This window comes from Condylura cristata, unplaced genomic scaffold (assembly GCF_000260355.1).
Source record: "Condylura cristata isolate star-nosed mole 26May11 unplaced genomic scaffold, ConCri1.0 scaffold00033, whole genome shotgun sequence".
NCBI lineage: Eukaryota > Metazoa > Chordata > Mammalia > Eulipotyphla > Talpidae > Condylura > Condylura cristata.
Window position 1 is genome coordinate 14119077 of NW_004567134.1, and position 13142 is coordinate 14132218.

The 13142-nt window shown below is 52.7% G+C and overlaps 1 protein-coding gene across 1 annotated transcript in view; it reads left to right on the forward strand.

The window, feature by feature from the left end:
- Nucleotides 1–7627: 7627 nt before the first annotated feature.
- LOC101633364 (chromosome unknown open reading frame, human C3orf20) overlaps nt 7628–13142 on the forward strand; it is a 26784-nt gene continuing 21269 nt past the window's right edge. Inside the window, exons 1-4 of the mRNA XM_004692213.1 lie at nt 7628–8096; nt 8543–8548; nt 8772–8909; nt 12202–12321. Coding sequence (XP_004692270.1) covers nt 7628–8096; nt 8543–8548; nt 8772–8909; nt 12202–12321 — 733 coding nt within the window. The remainder of the gene's footprint in view (nt 8097–8542; nt 8549–8771; nt 8910–12201; nt 12322–13142) is intronic.

Genomic DNA, 13142 nt, shown 5'->3' on the forward strand with positions numbered 1-13142 from the left:
CCTTGACTTGGGTCCTGTTGTTGATCCTTCCTTTCCCACAGCAGAGAAGAGAACTTTCAGGGCTCAGGGTTTCTTTCTCCTCCTGTGCTTTCTCTAGAGGGCCTAGATGCAGGTGGCATTTGTCCTCAGGGAAGAAAGTGAGCGGTACTGTGAGAGGTCTGGCCACTGGCTGTTACTTTCTTTCTAATTGGTATGGAGATGTTTATTTGGATTCATACATAAGCTGTATAGAAAAACTGCATAACATCAGATGCTGAGAAGCTTATAACCACCTCTGTTCCTGCTTGCTCTCACAGCGCTCTCAGATTTAAAGGATTCCCTGTCGCTCTTTTGCATACTCTGACATGTAGATGTCTTTATTTGCAGGAGCAAGCTTCCAGGTCAGTTACAGGAGTAACGGGAGGGGCTTTTGCCTGTCAAACATGGTAAATGACGGGGCCCTCAATGGGAGAGAAAGTGACCTGCTCCAGCAGAACCCTGAAGCTGCTGGACTACTAAGTAGTAACTTCTGGCATATAAGAAAGAGAGGGAGAATTTAATAATCTGGAAGGTAGAAACTGAAGTCACTTTCACTGTCATCCACCCTAAGTGAAATTACTGCCTGTGCACAGCGGGCGTTCAGGAGGCGTATGCTGAGTAACGGCGCACCTGGGGTGGTCACCTGACCTGGTCAGAGGCCACAGTGCTGCTCTTCAGCAACAGGAGAGCTCGTCCGCTCAGCCTGGCTGCCCTCATTCTCAGCTTAGTCACCTCGGCCTCCTGACCTGGCATACGTGAGGAGCAGGTGTCATGAACAGAGCTCCAGAAAGACTTCCTGTGCCTGGGTCCTGTCCCCCCCTCAGCCTGCCACCACTCTCATTCCTCTGTACAGCTGCAGATGCACAGTAGTCTCCCCCTGACCAGCAGGGTTGGTTTCTGAGGCTGCCTGTCAGGCCAGTAAGAACTACGCAGAGCAGGGCGACCCAGCTCCTCCCTCCTCCTGGGCTCGCAGCGCGGCCTCTCCCCATGGCGGGCAGGGTTGGGAGTGCCCCTGCTGGCTGGCAGAGGCTATAGCCAGAGCGGAGAGAAGCTTTAATGATCTGTCTCAGGTCAGGTGCAACTCGTGTCTGCCCCAGACTCGCGCTTTCTCCAGCTCTCTGCTTTGGTCTTGTTGCCTTATTGCCAAGCAGCAGTGAACAAAACCCCCAAATTCTTGCAGACGTAATCTGCTAACTTCATATCAGAAGGCAGCGTTGCCAGTTCTAATAATGGTCATTATCAGAGTAAAATCACCTGACTTCAGTTGCACTTTTTTGCAGAAATGGACAGGCTGACTCTAAAAATGCATTTGGAATTGCAAGGCACCAGGAATGTCCAAAAGAATCTTGAAAGACTACAGGCGGAAGACTCATACTTGCTGACTTCAAGACTCACTATAGTGCTGCAGGATTTGAAACATGGTCCCGTTAGCAGGCTAGATACAGAGATCAGTGGACTAGAGCACATGGATACATCTATGGTCAGTAGATTTTCAGCCTTGGTAACAACCCACTCAATGGGGAAAGAATAGTCTCTTAGATGATTCTGGAACAGGTGACTGCCATGCTCAAAAAGGAATTTGGACCCTTCACTTCACCCCTAGAATCACAAAGCCCATTGAAACAACTTGTCGGACAAAGTTAGAGACAAAAATTTAGAGGAAAAGTTATTAGACTTGATAGAATCTGCAGGAGAAAGGGAAGGGACAGGAGGAGATGGGAAGTAGGGCTGAAGGACTTGAAAGGTTGACTGTGGAGAAGGGGCAGGAAGCCGGAGTAGGCAGCAGCGCCAGGAGTGGGCCCCCACGTCATGGACAGGCCGATAGCCAGCTTTGGGGGGGACCGGGCATGGCCAAGCAGTTTGCAGGCTGCATTACGAAGAAACCACGTTTTTCATAAGATTGCCAAGACTGTTATGTCTTTTTAATCCCCTCTTCATGGCACTCATGTAGGTCAGTGTCTCATCACCTCAGATACAACTTGGCTTTTGGGCCCAGCTTTTCAAGCGTTCATACGGGTGTTTCTCAAGACCGGTGTTAGACGAGTATGTCCAGCAGGTGGCGTCAGAGTTCCAGGCCAGAGTTCTTGGGCCAGTGGCACTAGCTACTGGATCATTCTCTAGGACACAGAAAAGTGAAATTAGCTTTAGGATATGCTCAGTCCAGTCTATCCAAAATATTTCAGTGTTTAATATTAATATAAAAATAAGATTTTGCCTTTCTTTTCACATAGAATCTTCAAAATCTGCTGTATCCACGTAGACCTCTCAATGTAGGAGCTACATTTTCATCAGGAATACTGGCTCTGTATTTAGATCTCATAAAATAGGCAGTTGAGAAGGTAGATTTGCATACCTACACTGTCCCAAACACACCTAGACATATTTGAAAGGTTGCCAATAGCTGCATCGAGTACCAGGGTTCAATTTAATAAATTACTATTAAATTAAAAAGCACGGCCTCAGTCACACCCCGTCTCAGATGCGCGAGACCTGTGCAGCTGCGCAGCACAGCACAGCTCTGGCCGACCTGTCGCCCTATGCGCTGTGCTGTGGCCGTCGTCCTCAGGTAGTGGCGGGAGGCGACGGTCCTTCCAGGCCACGTAACCATTCCAGATACTGGTCTGACTTTCACTCAAGCAAGGAATGGTGAAACCTGCAAGCAGCGAGCCACGCCTCACCCAGACCTTCCTCCAGCTCCAGCTCGCGACATGTTTTGGATCCAAGGAGCTTTGAGCTACTTGTTTTCACTATAACTCTTCATGACACTCATTTGAGATGGTTAAGTAAGTCGTCTGGCTTGCTTGCAACATTCCCTTAGGCGCAGCCTGGATCCGCAGCCTTGACCCACACCCGGGAGCTGCTGTGAGCGCGCCTTTGCCAGAGGGCAAGGCAGCCCGGGGCTACTTTTCAGCAACCTTGTGACATACAGATGAGGCGATAGAATTTAGAATGTGGAATGGGGCTGGGTACTGGTCTTTACCGTTACTAAGCACAGAGTCGTCACACCATATGTGTCTCGTTTCCCTTCCAGCCAGTAGTGTGAACTAGGTCAGTTGGAGGTCAAGCAGTTCATGTAAGACTGTGGCTGAGGTAAGTGAGGATAACTGATAGTTTGTTGAAATCATGAGCGAAAGGGAATGTGGTCCTCTCACCTGCCCTTGCAAGCTGGTCTGGTGGTGAGGTGTTTTGTTAGTGTGGAGGGTGGACATCCAGATTGCTGTGTGAAATGTGTATGAGATATTTCCATTTCAGGCACAGTGTGGTGCAGCTCATTGTTTCGGGGAAAGGGAGAGTCAAACTCACATGAGACGTGCCTGAGGAAACCCATCAACAGGTGTGGTCCAGCGAGGGGGTGGTCAGAAATGGCTTTGCACCCTCATCGCGAGCAGCTCTCTCCACTAGTGTCTGGTTAACACCGTGGCCGTCAGCGTTTTCTCCGGGGTGCGTTTTCTCTGTCTGTTGGGCCGCTGCCATATCAGGTCAGTAAGCTTCCTTGAGCCTGAAGAGCTGGAGACTCTTGGCCCTCACGCCCCTTGCCCCCAACCTGTCGTCCACGGTTGTCCAGGGTTGATGAAAACCAGACAACAGGAAAGGGCCCTGCCCCCGCACAGGCCTCAGGCCACCAGCGTGTGCTAGGACAGCACTGCAGGGCCTGTGCTGTCTCTCCGGAAGCAGCATCTTTACCTCAGAGAGAAGGACTTTATGTCTCTGCTTCCAGTTGTGCTCTGCATACATTTTCATGAGTTGTATAACTGCTGTGAACATACCTCTTGATGCACTTTTCTGTCTTTAACATTGCTGAAACAGCTCCACTGCCACTTAGCAGTTCGTTAGCGCCACGCACGGCCCATGCTTCCCCGCTTGTCAGCTGGCTGCATGGTTCATGGCTGGGAATAAAGTGCTAGAAAGCGTCCTTTTTTTGGTTTAACCAACGCAGATATTTATCCAAGTACCTTCCCTCCCCCCTTTTAAACTGTTCCCTTGGGTGTTACTTTCAGACATGAGATCACTGCGTCAAAGGCATGATCATTTTTTTTGTCTCTTGACGGGCCTTGCCAAGAGACCTGCCTTAATTAGGGTCCTTGATGCCGTAGTAAGGCCCTGAGGGGGTGCAGGTGGTTAGCAAGTGTTTCCACTCCAGGCCAAGTGGTGACCCTGAGATTCCAGTGTCACGTGTAAACCCCAGCAGGCCGCAGGGGCTTAGTTTGAGACACAGCCCCATCTCACTCCAGACAGGAAGCGTGAGAAGGGCCGTGGGCAAAGAGGAAGTGTCCTCTTCAGGATCGCGTTCTGCTCTTCCAGAAAGATTTGTCAGGGCCCCACCCAAGTTTCCACCTTCATCTCACAAGCCAGAATATAGCCACATGGTCACCTGGAGATGAATTTGGAAGAAATAAATACATGGTAATAGAGATTATCTGCGCATTTTACTAAGAAGGACCAACTTTAGATCTGAATAGACCTTTCTCTGAAGATGTATAAAGAGCACATGAAAACCAGTGTCATCGATCACTGGGGATGTGCAAGTCGAAAGCATAGTGAGCTAGCACTTCCCACCCTGGGGAGGCTCTAGAATCAAAAAGGCATGACAAGCGTGACAAAGGACGGAGAAATTAGAAATGTCACACATTGCTGGAGGACTGTACAGTGGCCCGGTCACTTTGAACCATCCTGGCAGTTCTTTACAATGGCCCACGTGGAGTCACCCAGACCAGCAGTTCTACGTCTGTGTATGTCCCCAAGGGGGTGAAAACATGGGTCCTCAGAACTGGTGCCTGGATGTTCCCCAAAGTGAAACAACAATGAACGGTAGGACAAACTGGTGTACCCACATGTGGAACGCTTCTCCACCGTAAATGGGGCACACATAAAAGCCACAGCATGGGTGAGCCTTAAAACATGCTGAGGGGAAGGGGCCAGTCACAGAGACCCCGAATTGTCTGACTTCATCTGTATGTAACATACGGAGCAGGGACATCTACAGGCGGAAACCAGCGGTGGCCTAAGAGCCGGGGCGGGGCGGAGAGCAGCCGCTGGCGGGTTTCTTCTGCGGTGATGAAGAGGCCCTAATCCAGAAGCGGCTGGCTGCACCACTCTGAATACAGGAACAACCATCACAGATTGCTTAAAGGGCGAGCTGTGTGCATGTGAGTTAGAACTCGGTAGAGCTGTTTTTAAGAACTGGCTTATCTCCGAACCTTGTAAGGCACGTCTTTGTAATTAACCTTAAAAGGAAGGAACTGATACGGGGTGGGGTGTGGGGAGAAGTTCCTCAAACCAGTTAACATTTCAAGAATTGTATTCTTCATCTTCCCTTCATTTGAGCTCTGGCTTAAAAAAAAAAAAAAACCTGCCCTGCTCTCGGGGTCAGCTCCCTCTGGCTGGTTGCCCAGAGACCAAGGTTCTGAAGAAGTGGCTTCTTTGTTCAGTAGATACATCACTCCAGAAATGAACTTATTTTTCCCAGTAGCCAGAGCTGGGAGGAATAGAGAGGCCGGGGGTCAGCAAATCGGCATTGGAAGCCACTTTATCTGCAGCCAGCAGGATGTGAGAGGGCTTTGCTCTGTGGGACTCCGCTTCCTGCGCGAAGTCGTCGCCATCTGGCACAGGTAGCCCCAAGGCTGTGGCGCAGGTGTGTTGTGTTTGGAGAGGTCTCTGCCAGGAATCCGCCCGCAAGCAGGCAGCACCTCACCAGCTCTGTCTCAGCCTCCCAGTCGTCGTCAGTGACATGGAGAGAAGCCTCACCCGAGCGCATACGCACAGACCTGCTGCCGGTGGGCAAGGGCGTGGGCCTGCAGTGTGAACAGGGTTGCGTAGGGGTGCCGTCTGGTGGGGAGAGGCTGTTGGCGTGGGAGCTCATAGCTCCGTGTCTGGGAGACTGCAGCAACAGTGCTGTCAGAGGTGCCAGCCAGCAGCCTCTGCCCCAAAGGCTGTCGTGAAGCCAGACAGTGGGTGGGCTTCTTGGCACTGCTCGGGAACCTCACTGCTGTAGGGTCTTAGGCTTTACAGGGCTCATATGGGCACAAAGCCCCTCAGGCATTAAGGGAAATCAGCATGAGCTCAAGGGGTGACTTTACACTTTCATAAATGTACTTTGGGATTGATGTATTATTGAGGAATGTCCTGATGAGGTTCATTTTGATCAGATAAATAAAGCTTTCATATCAGAGTACAAAAACCCTAGGAGCATATTTTTCTTTTTCTTCTTTCTTTTACTATTTTTGTGTTCATAAAATTGTTCTTCACAATTGGTCTCTGCAACCAGTGGTTTAAATTAAGAATTAAGAATTTTTGGTATAAAGAATATAAATGAAATAGAAATAAAGCATGATATAAAAGAGCAATTAAACCAAGAACTTATTTTTAGAAAGGATAAACAAAATTTATAAAAACCCATAGCTGGATTTACTAAGAAGAGAAAACATTAAAAGAATAAGAAGTGGGGAAAATAAAGAAGTGAAGGAGGCGAAACATTCAGCAGGAAAAGAAAAGATCGTAAGAGAATACAAAGGACAGCTGTTTGCAAATAAGCTGTACAGCCTGAAAGGGTCAATTTTTAGAGTTGTGCAAACCTAAGACTGAACCAGGAGGAAATAGACAATTTGAACAGACCAATCACATGCACAGAAACCAAGAGTAAACAGAAGTCTCCATAGCACAAAAGCCTAGAATCAGATGGTTTCACTAGTGAATTCTATCAAATGTTGAAAGATCTCAAGACCCACCCTTCTCAAGCTTCTTTAAAAAAAAAGTGAAGAGGGGAGAAAGCCCCTAAACACATTTTATAAGACCACCATTACTTGATCCCCAAACCAAGACAGCACTCACACACAAACTAGACCCATCTGTCTGATGAATGTCTGTGCAGAAATCCTCAACAAAATCTTGACACTTTGAGTCTAGCTACGTATTCAAGAGACTCATTCATCATGAGCAAGCAGGAGTCATTCCAGGATGCAAAGCTGGTTGATCGGTAAATCGGTCAGTGTCACTTCCCAGCTCCTGCTCTCCGGGCTTCCCTGACTCTGCATGTTGAATAACTCCGTGCCCACCTGGCATTGCAACCGGGACCTCCCCATCGCTGTCCTGCAGGGACCAGCTCTTGTTTTTTGAAGGTTTTTATAAATAGACATCAAGCAGATTCCTACCCTCAGAATTACAAGGCAGCTGGGCCCCCACCCTTTCCCATCCTTTCCCTCCTCCGCCCCCAGGGCCTGGCCCTGAGTGCTCGGCAGAAAAAGAAAAGATCAGATTGTTAAGAGAATACAGAGGACAGTTGGACTCATTCCTAGAGCCTGGGCCTCCCCAGGGCCTCCGCAGACTGCCCGGCCAGGCCAGTCTGGGCTGCCTGCTGGTGCACCTGGGAGCGAAAGGGCACCCTTTGCCCTGCTGCAGGGAGAGTGACTGACTCTCTCCTCTTCCCCAGGTAGGACCTGCCCACGCCATCCCCTCAATGACCCGAAGAGCCGGTTCAGCACTTCTGCCTCAGACCTCACCACAGTGAAGAACTTCACTCTCCTCCACCTCTCGGGGCGCTGACTCCTGACGGCGGAAGTCCCTGTTGTCCACGATGGACAGCATCACCTAGCGGCATGCGTGTCCCAGCGATATGACGGACCTCAAGAGCAACCGAGAACTGTACCAGCAGTACACGGCCACCGCCCCCAAGCTGCTGGCCCACATCTCCAAGCTGCTCATCGTCTGCCGCAATGCCGGCGTTTCCGTCCCAAAGGGCATCCGGAACATCTTTGAGCTCACGTGGGAGGAGCTCATCACCGACCCCATGGTGCCCACAGCCTCCAGCATCACGGGCCTGGAGATCAGCCTCGGAGCCCCGCCGGTGGTGCTGGTGGAGGCCGCCCCACCCCCGGCCCCCCCACAGAAGAAGGCGCCCCCCACCGCGCCAGCCGCGCCCCCGCCGCCCGCGGTGTCCACTCCGCCAGCCAAGTTCCCCGCCGCCCCCCACAGCCACCAGGTGTCCCCTGGCCAGGAGACCCTGCGCCGGTTCCAGCAGCAGTCCATCCACCTGCTGACGGAGCTCCTCACCCTGAAGATGAAGGCCATGCTGGAGTCCGTGTGTGGTGAGCCTGGCCGGCAGCGTCCTCTCCCCGGGGCTGGGCAGGATGCCACCAGAGGACCACAGTCCTCCCCACCCCCAGGAAGCCGCCTTTCACCCACTGTTCCCCACATTTTCCTCCCATCCCCTCAACTTTGCTGAGCCCAGATGGGAAAGCGGGCTGTGGAGAGGGGGTGCCAGGTCAGAGGCGCCAGGGGTGGGGCTTCCGGAAATGATGCTGAGGGGGGAGAAGCAGCCCTGGGGGAGGGGTGACGGTGCCAGTTGAGTGGGCTGACCAGGGTAGCGAGACAGTGTCCCGCAGGGCCAACCAGGGGGTGTTGTGAGAACGGGGGTCCGTCCACAGGAGGGGCGTCATCCCGAGTTCAAAGTCAGGCCCTAGAAACCCATCAGTAAGATGAAGGGGCTGGATCAAAAAAAAACAAAAACAACCAACAGCCCCAGCAGCAGCCGTGGGTGGGGGCGAGCAAGGAAGCAGGTGAAAGCGCCAAGTGCGGCCTGCCAGGTCTTGAGCGGAGCCCCTTTGAGGGAGCCCCTCACCCCTGGGAGCCCCTTTGAGGAGCCCCTCACCCCTGCAACAGCTCTCCTCTGAACCCTCTGGCCCGCCGTGGCGGTCCTTCTCTGAGGCACTTGGCCCACGCGGGGGACCATGAGTCGCCTGGGATGATCCTCTTCCTAGGTGCCAACCCCAGGGACGTCACCCGGCGCTTCGTGGAGGCCAGCCAGCTGCTCCACCTCAACGCCAAGGAGATGGCTTTCGACTACCTCATCAGTGCAGCCGGGAAAGACAGCCACGACGTTGGAAAGCTGTGGAAAGGTGAGTCCCCGAGCCTCAGCCCTCAGGGGTGAGTTCAGACCACACCCCCAAGACTGCGGTGGAAAGGGCCAGTCCCCCTTTCAACAGGTGAGGTGGAGAAACGGGGTACCCAAGCCCTGCGGGGGACGAGGGGGTGTAAATTGGTATGCTTCCTACAAAGAGCCATCTTGTGGCATTTGCAGGGTGAGGTGTCTCTCCCTTCCCACTCTGCCCCAGATGAGTGTTACTCTGAGCCCTGCCGGCCTGGCCGTGGCCATCGTGGGTTCGTGCTCACCTGAGGCCACGCTGTTTGGAGGGAGGCGGCAGTCTTGAGGGACTACGCCCTTCACCGTGGGTGGGGACACGCTCCTGGCAGATGGTGTCCGACACTTAGCTGAACCATAGGGCACTCGCTGTTATCAGAGAATCGCTTGGTGGGAGAGTGAGGAGCTGCGACCCCCAACCCTTCATAATGTGGAGCAGAGGAAGAGGGGGGGGGTAGCTGGTTGTAGAGGGCTGCCTTTGTGTGATACCACTTAAAGCTTGGAAGGATGCAAGGCAATGCGATGTTATTGTTTTCTTTAAAGATTTATTTATTTCTGCAAACAGAACTGGGACACAGACCAGAGGTGCAGGGGTGTGAGAGGGTTCACCAGAGACGGAGTGGGGAGCAGGACAGGCAGAGCGATGAAGCTCACAGCCGGGGGGGGGGGGCGGGTCAGGAGAGGTCTGCCGCGCCCTGTGGGTATCTTCTGTGGCCGGAGATCAAACTCACAGTGAGGTGGCTGCAGTGAGCTTCATGGGGCTGCGCTTTGCCGTTGCACCACCAGGGAGGGCCCAGCAGGGCTACGCTGTCACGGGAAGTGCATTCAGTGCACACACGCAGCCGTGAGAAGAGGAAGGGCAGACGCAGGCTGGGTGAGCGAGTCTGGGGAGCGCAGGTGTGGGGAGGCATGATTCCCGGGGGGGCCACGTGACTGAGGTGGCGTGAACGCCATCAGCCGCTGAGGAGGAAGGGTCTCAGCTACATGTTTCTGTGGAGGAAGGCTGACGCGGGTGTTGAAGGGCCAAACATAAAAATCACTAAAGCCCTGGGATATTTTTGCAAAAGGCAAACCTGCAAAACAAGCAAACAAAGTGTGTTGTTGGCTCTTGTACACCGTTCAGGAGAGAGGAAATCACACCACCTGGACACTCATCGACACGTGGTTTCATTTCTTGGAAGAATGAACACGTGCTTATAGTAGCCACAGACACAAGATTTGTTAAACACTCGATGCAGGTTGTTTTGCTAAGTTTTGCTTCCTTTTCGAAGCTAAAATTGCAAACACTCCCAGCTCCCCACTGTTACACAAGGGAGCTTCCCTCTGAAGCGGCTGCTCTGCGGCTCCACTGCTCGGGGCCACCCACTGTTGACTGCGGTGACCGCAAGGGCCGCAGCTGTGGGGGAAGGGCTGGTGGTGGCAGCCCGGCAGGACAGGGCGCGTGGCACTGGCCCGGGACCCAGGCTCGCTGGGGACGCTCGGCCCTCCGGGGTCGCGGCTCCTCTTGGGGGAGACTCTGCAGAGAGCTGAGCTGACTCGCCGTGATTTCGGGGTCCTGTGAGGCAGCAGCAGAGCTCTGAGGAAGCCGCCTCGGCATGGCCTTCCGGCCCCGCGGAAATCTTGCCCTCTCTGACACTCCTGTTTTAGACGCGGATTGCTTTAAACAAGGTTAGTAGAAGAAAAAATCTAAATGACGACTATAAACGAAGGTGTCAGCATTTCTTTTGGAAAACCATTCATCCTAGAAAGACTTGCCTTCGGGTCGCCTCCCCAGGCCGCTCAAAAGAAGATTCCGGCTCGACTTTCTGCATGCACTTTGCTTTTCTGGACCACTGGACAGCGAGGGGCCACTGCTGCCCCGAGTCTGGAGGGGCTTCCCTCAGCGTGGTGACCACATACCCTTGCGAAGCTGGTATCTCCATCACCCTTAGGCGGCTGCCTGCCAGGGCCTGCGGGGCCGCGCCCAGGGCCCACGCGCAGCGCAACCTGCCTGTCAGTCTGTGGCAGTGTCACTCAGTCACACATGGCAGCGGCACAAGTGGCCTGCCCGCTCCCCCTAACGCTCCTTGGCACTTAGCAGTTTCCTTGTGGCCTCCCTGTCATGCACACGCTCTGCATGTGTGTACACACGCAGACACATGCGTACACACTTATGTATTTACATGAAGATCACTGCAGCTTTTGTTTCTCAGTTTACTTAACGATGTTCTCCAACACGGCTTTCTACTTTTGACGGTCACCATCTCGAGGGGTGCCGACTCCCGAAGTGCATGGTCCATCATTAACTGGACGCCGAGTGTCTGTCATTTGGTAGAACGTGCTTTGTCATCTGCAACTTTGTGCTTCTCATGCTTACTTGTAGCATTGCTTATTAAGATTAATTTTCCTAGAGAAGGGCTGTTGGGGTGGAGGATCGCAATGTTTCCAGCTCTTGCTAAACAGTGTTCTCCATGTAGACTTTCCTCCGCCTCAGCGGGGCTGGCGGGTTTGCGTCCATCTTTGTCAGCCTGGGCTGTTGGTAGTTTTCCTCATTTCTGCTAAGTTTACGATATTGAAAGTTGTTCTAATTTCAGCATTTGGATCACGAGTGAAGGTATGCGTGCGTGTTTGCATCATCAATGACTAGTTTCTGTTCTTGTTTTTGTCTGCTTTCGAGGTCAGGCTTACCATTTTCCATCACCGTGGATTGTGGTAACAGAATCCCTTACTGATTCCTAACAATGCTTTCATGCCTGCCCACTCAAATGACCCTGTTGGGGGAAGAATAAACAAACAATTTAGTGAGAATAATCACAATTTTCCACTAGCAGTTGGAGAGACTTTTAATTCTTAAGTGGTCAGATATCAAATGATTTTGCACAAGACAGTGTGAGCGTGCATGAGACTGATCTGCTGTTGAAGAGCTGATTTCCATGGCCGGATAAGGAGAAATAGGCGGCTTTCAATCTCCCCTCACCTGTCCCGAGTTCCTTTCTCTCGGCCTAGTGCACCAGTCCTGTTTCCGCCCTCACATCTGCCTTCCTTGCTGGCTTGTCCAGTGTCACTTCACTCTTGAGAGTTATGAGAGGCAGACGAGCTACAGAAAGGAGCCTTAAAGCTTTCCCTTAAGTACTCTGAACACACTTGTGGATTTAAAAGTCTTTCCCCCGGGATCTGGTTGTTTAGAATAGATGGTGTACTACTAGAACAAACAGTCCACGCTAATGTTTCTGGTTAAAATTTTTTTAATTAAAAAATTGAAAGACGTAGCCCTCTCTCTTCCGTTCCAGAGTCCCTCATGAACATGTCAGCCATAGGGGTGAACTCACCCTACCAGCTAGTCTACGAGTCCACTACCAGTTGCCTGAGCTTTTCCCTCTCAACCACAAAGGAAGTCAAGAAGAAATCAGGTAACCCTGGCCGCAGGCTGTCTTTGGTGGTGGGAGTGGGGCCACAAGTGTCCCTATGCAGCTTGATGGGGTGGTTTGCTGGAGTCTCCTGGGGAAGCTCTGTGGCTTTCCCACTGGAGACCCAGCAGCTGCAGACAGTCTTTCCCATAGAAGCTGACGCAGCCACTGCGCGGTGCGGGCTCCCCTGGGTGTTCCTGTGCCTTCCCTCCCTGCTGATGTGGCACCCTTCACTGAGAGGATTTCCCAACGCTTCTCCCTCCCCCCAGTATCCCAATGTGCGCACATGGGCCCGAGAGAGATTTGTGTTTCCCTGATGGACGGCAGTGGGGGAGCCGGAGTCCGAGCATGGGCGTTCGGCTGCCACACGGAGCCGTATTTCCCGCCGGCTAGTTCCCGAGGGCAGCAGACAAGGACAGAGGACTTATTCTTGTTTTATACCATAGAAGCAAAGGCTAAGGGAAAGAACGGGACAAGTGAGCCCAAGCAACCCAGCAGTGACCAGGACGCAGGCCGCTTGAGGGGGAGCTGGACTGGGGCTGGCGGAGGCAGAGAAGGCGAGTGGAATGTCCTGGAGCCTCAGGGCTGTCGGGGCAGAGGGCGGAGAACAGGTGATGGAGAGGACTGGCCCCAGGGGTGATGGGAGGATGGACATCAGATGGGACCACTCAGTCACACAGTCCGATGAGTCCTTCAGACCTGAAGTCAGGTTACAAGTCGAGACGCTTCGATTTTATTCCTGACCCTGCTCTCGACCAGCTGTGTGACTTGCTTTCTCCCAGCCCTCACCCTCCTCATCTCTGATCTGCACCTACCTTTAGTCA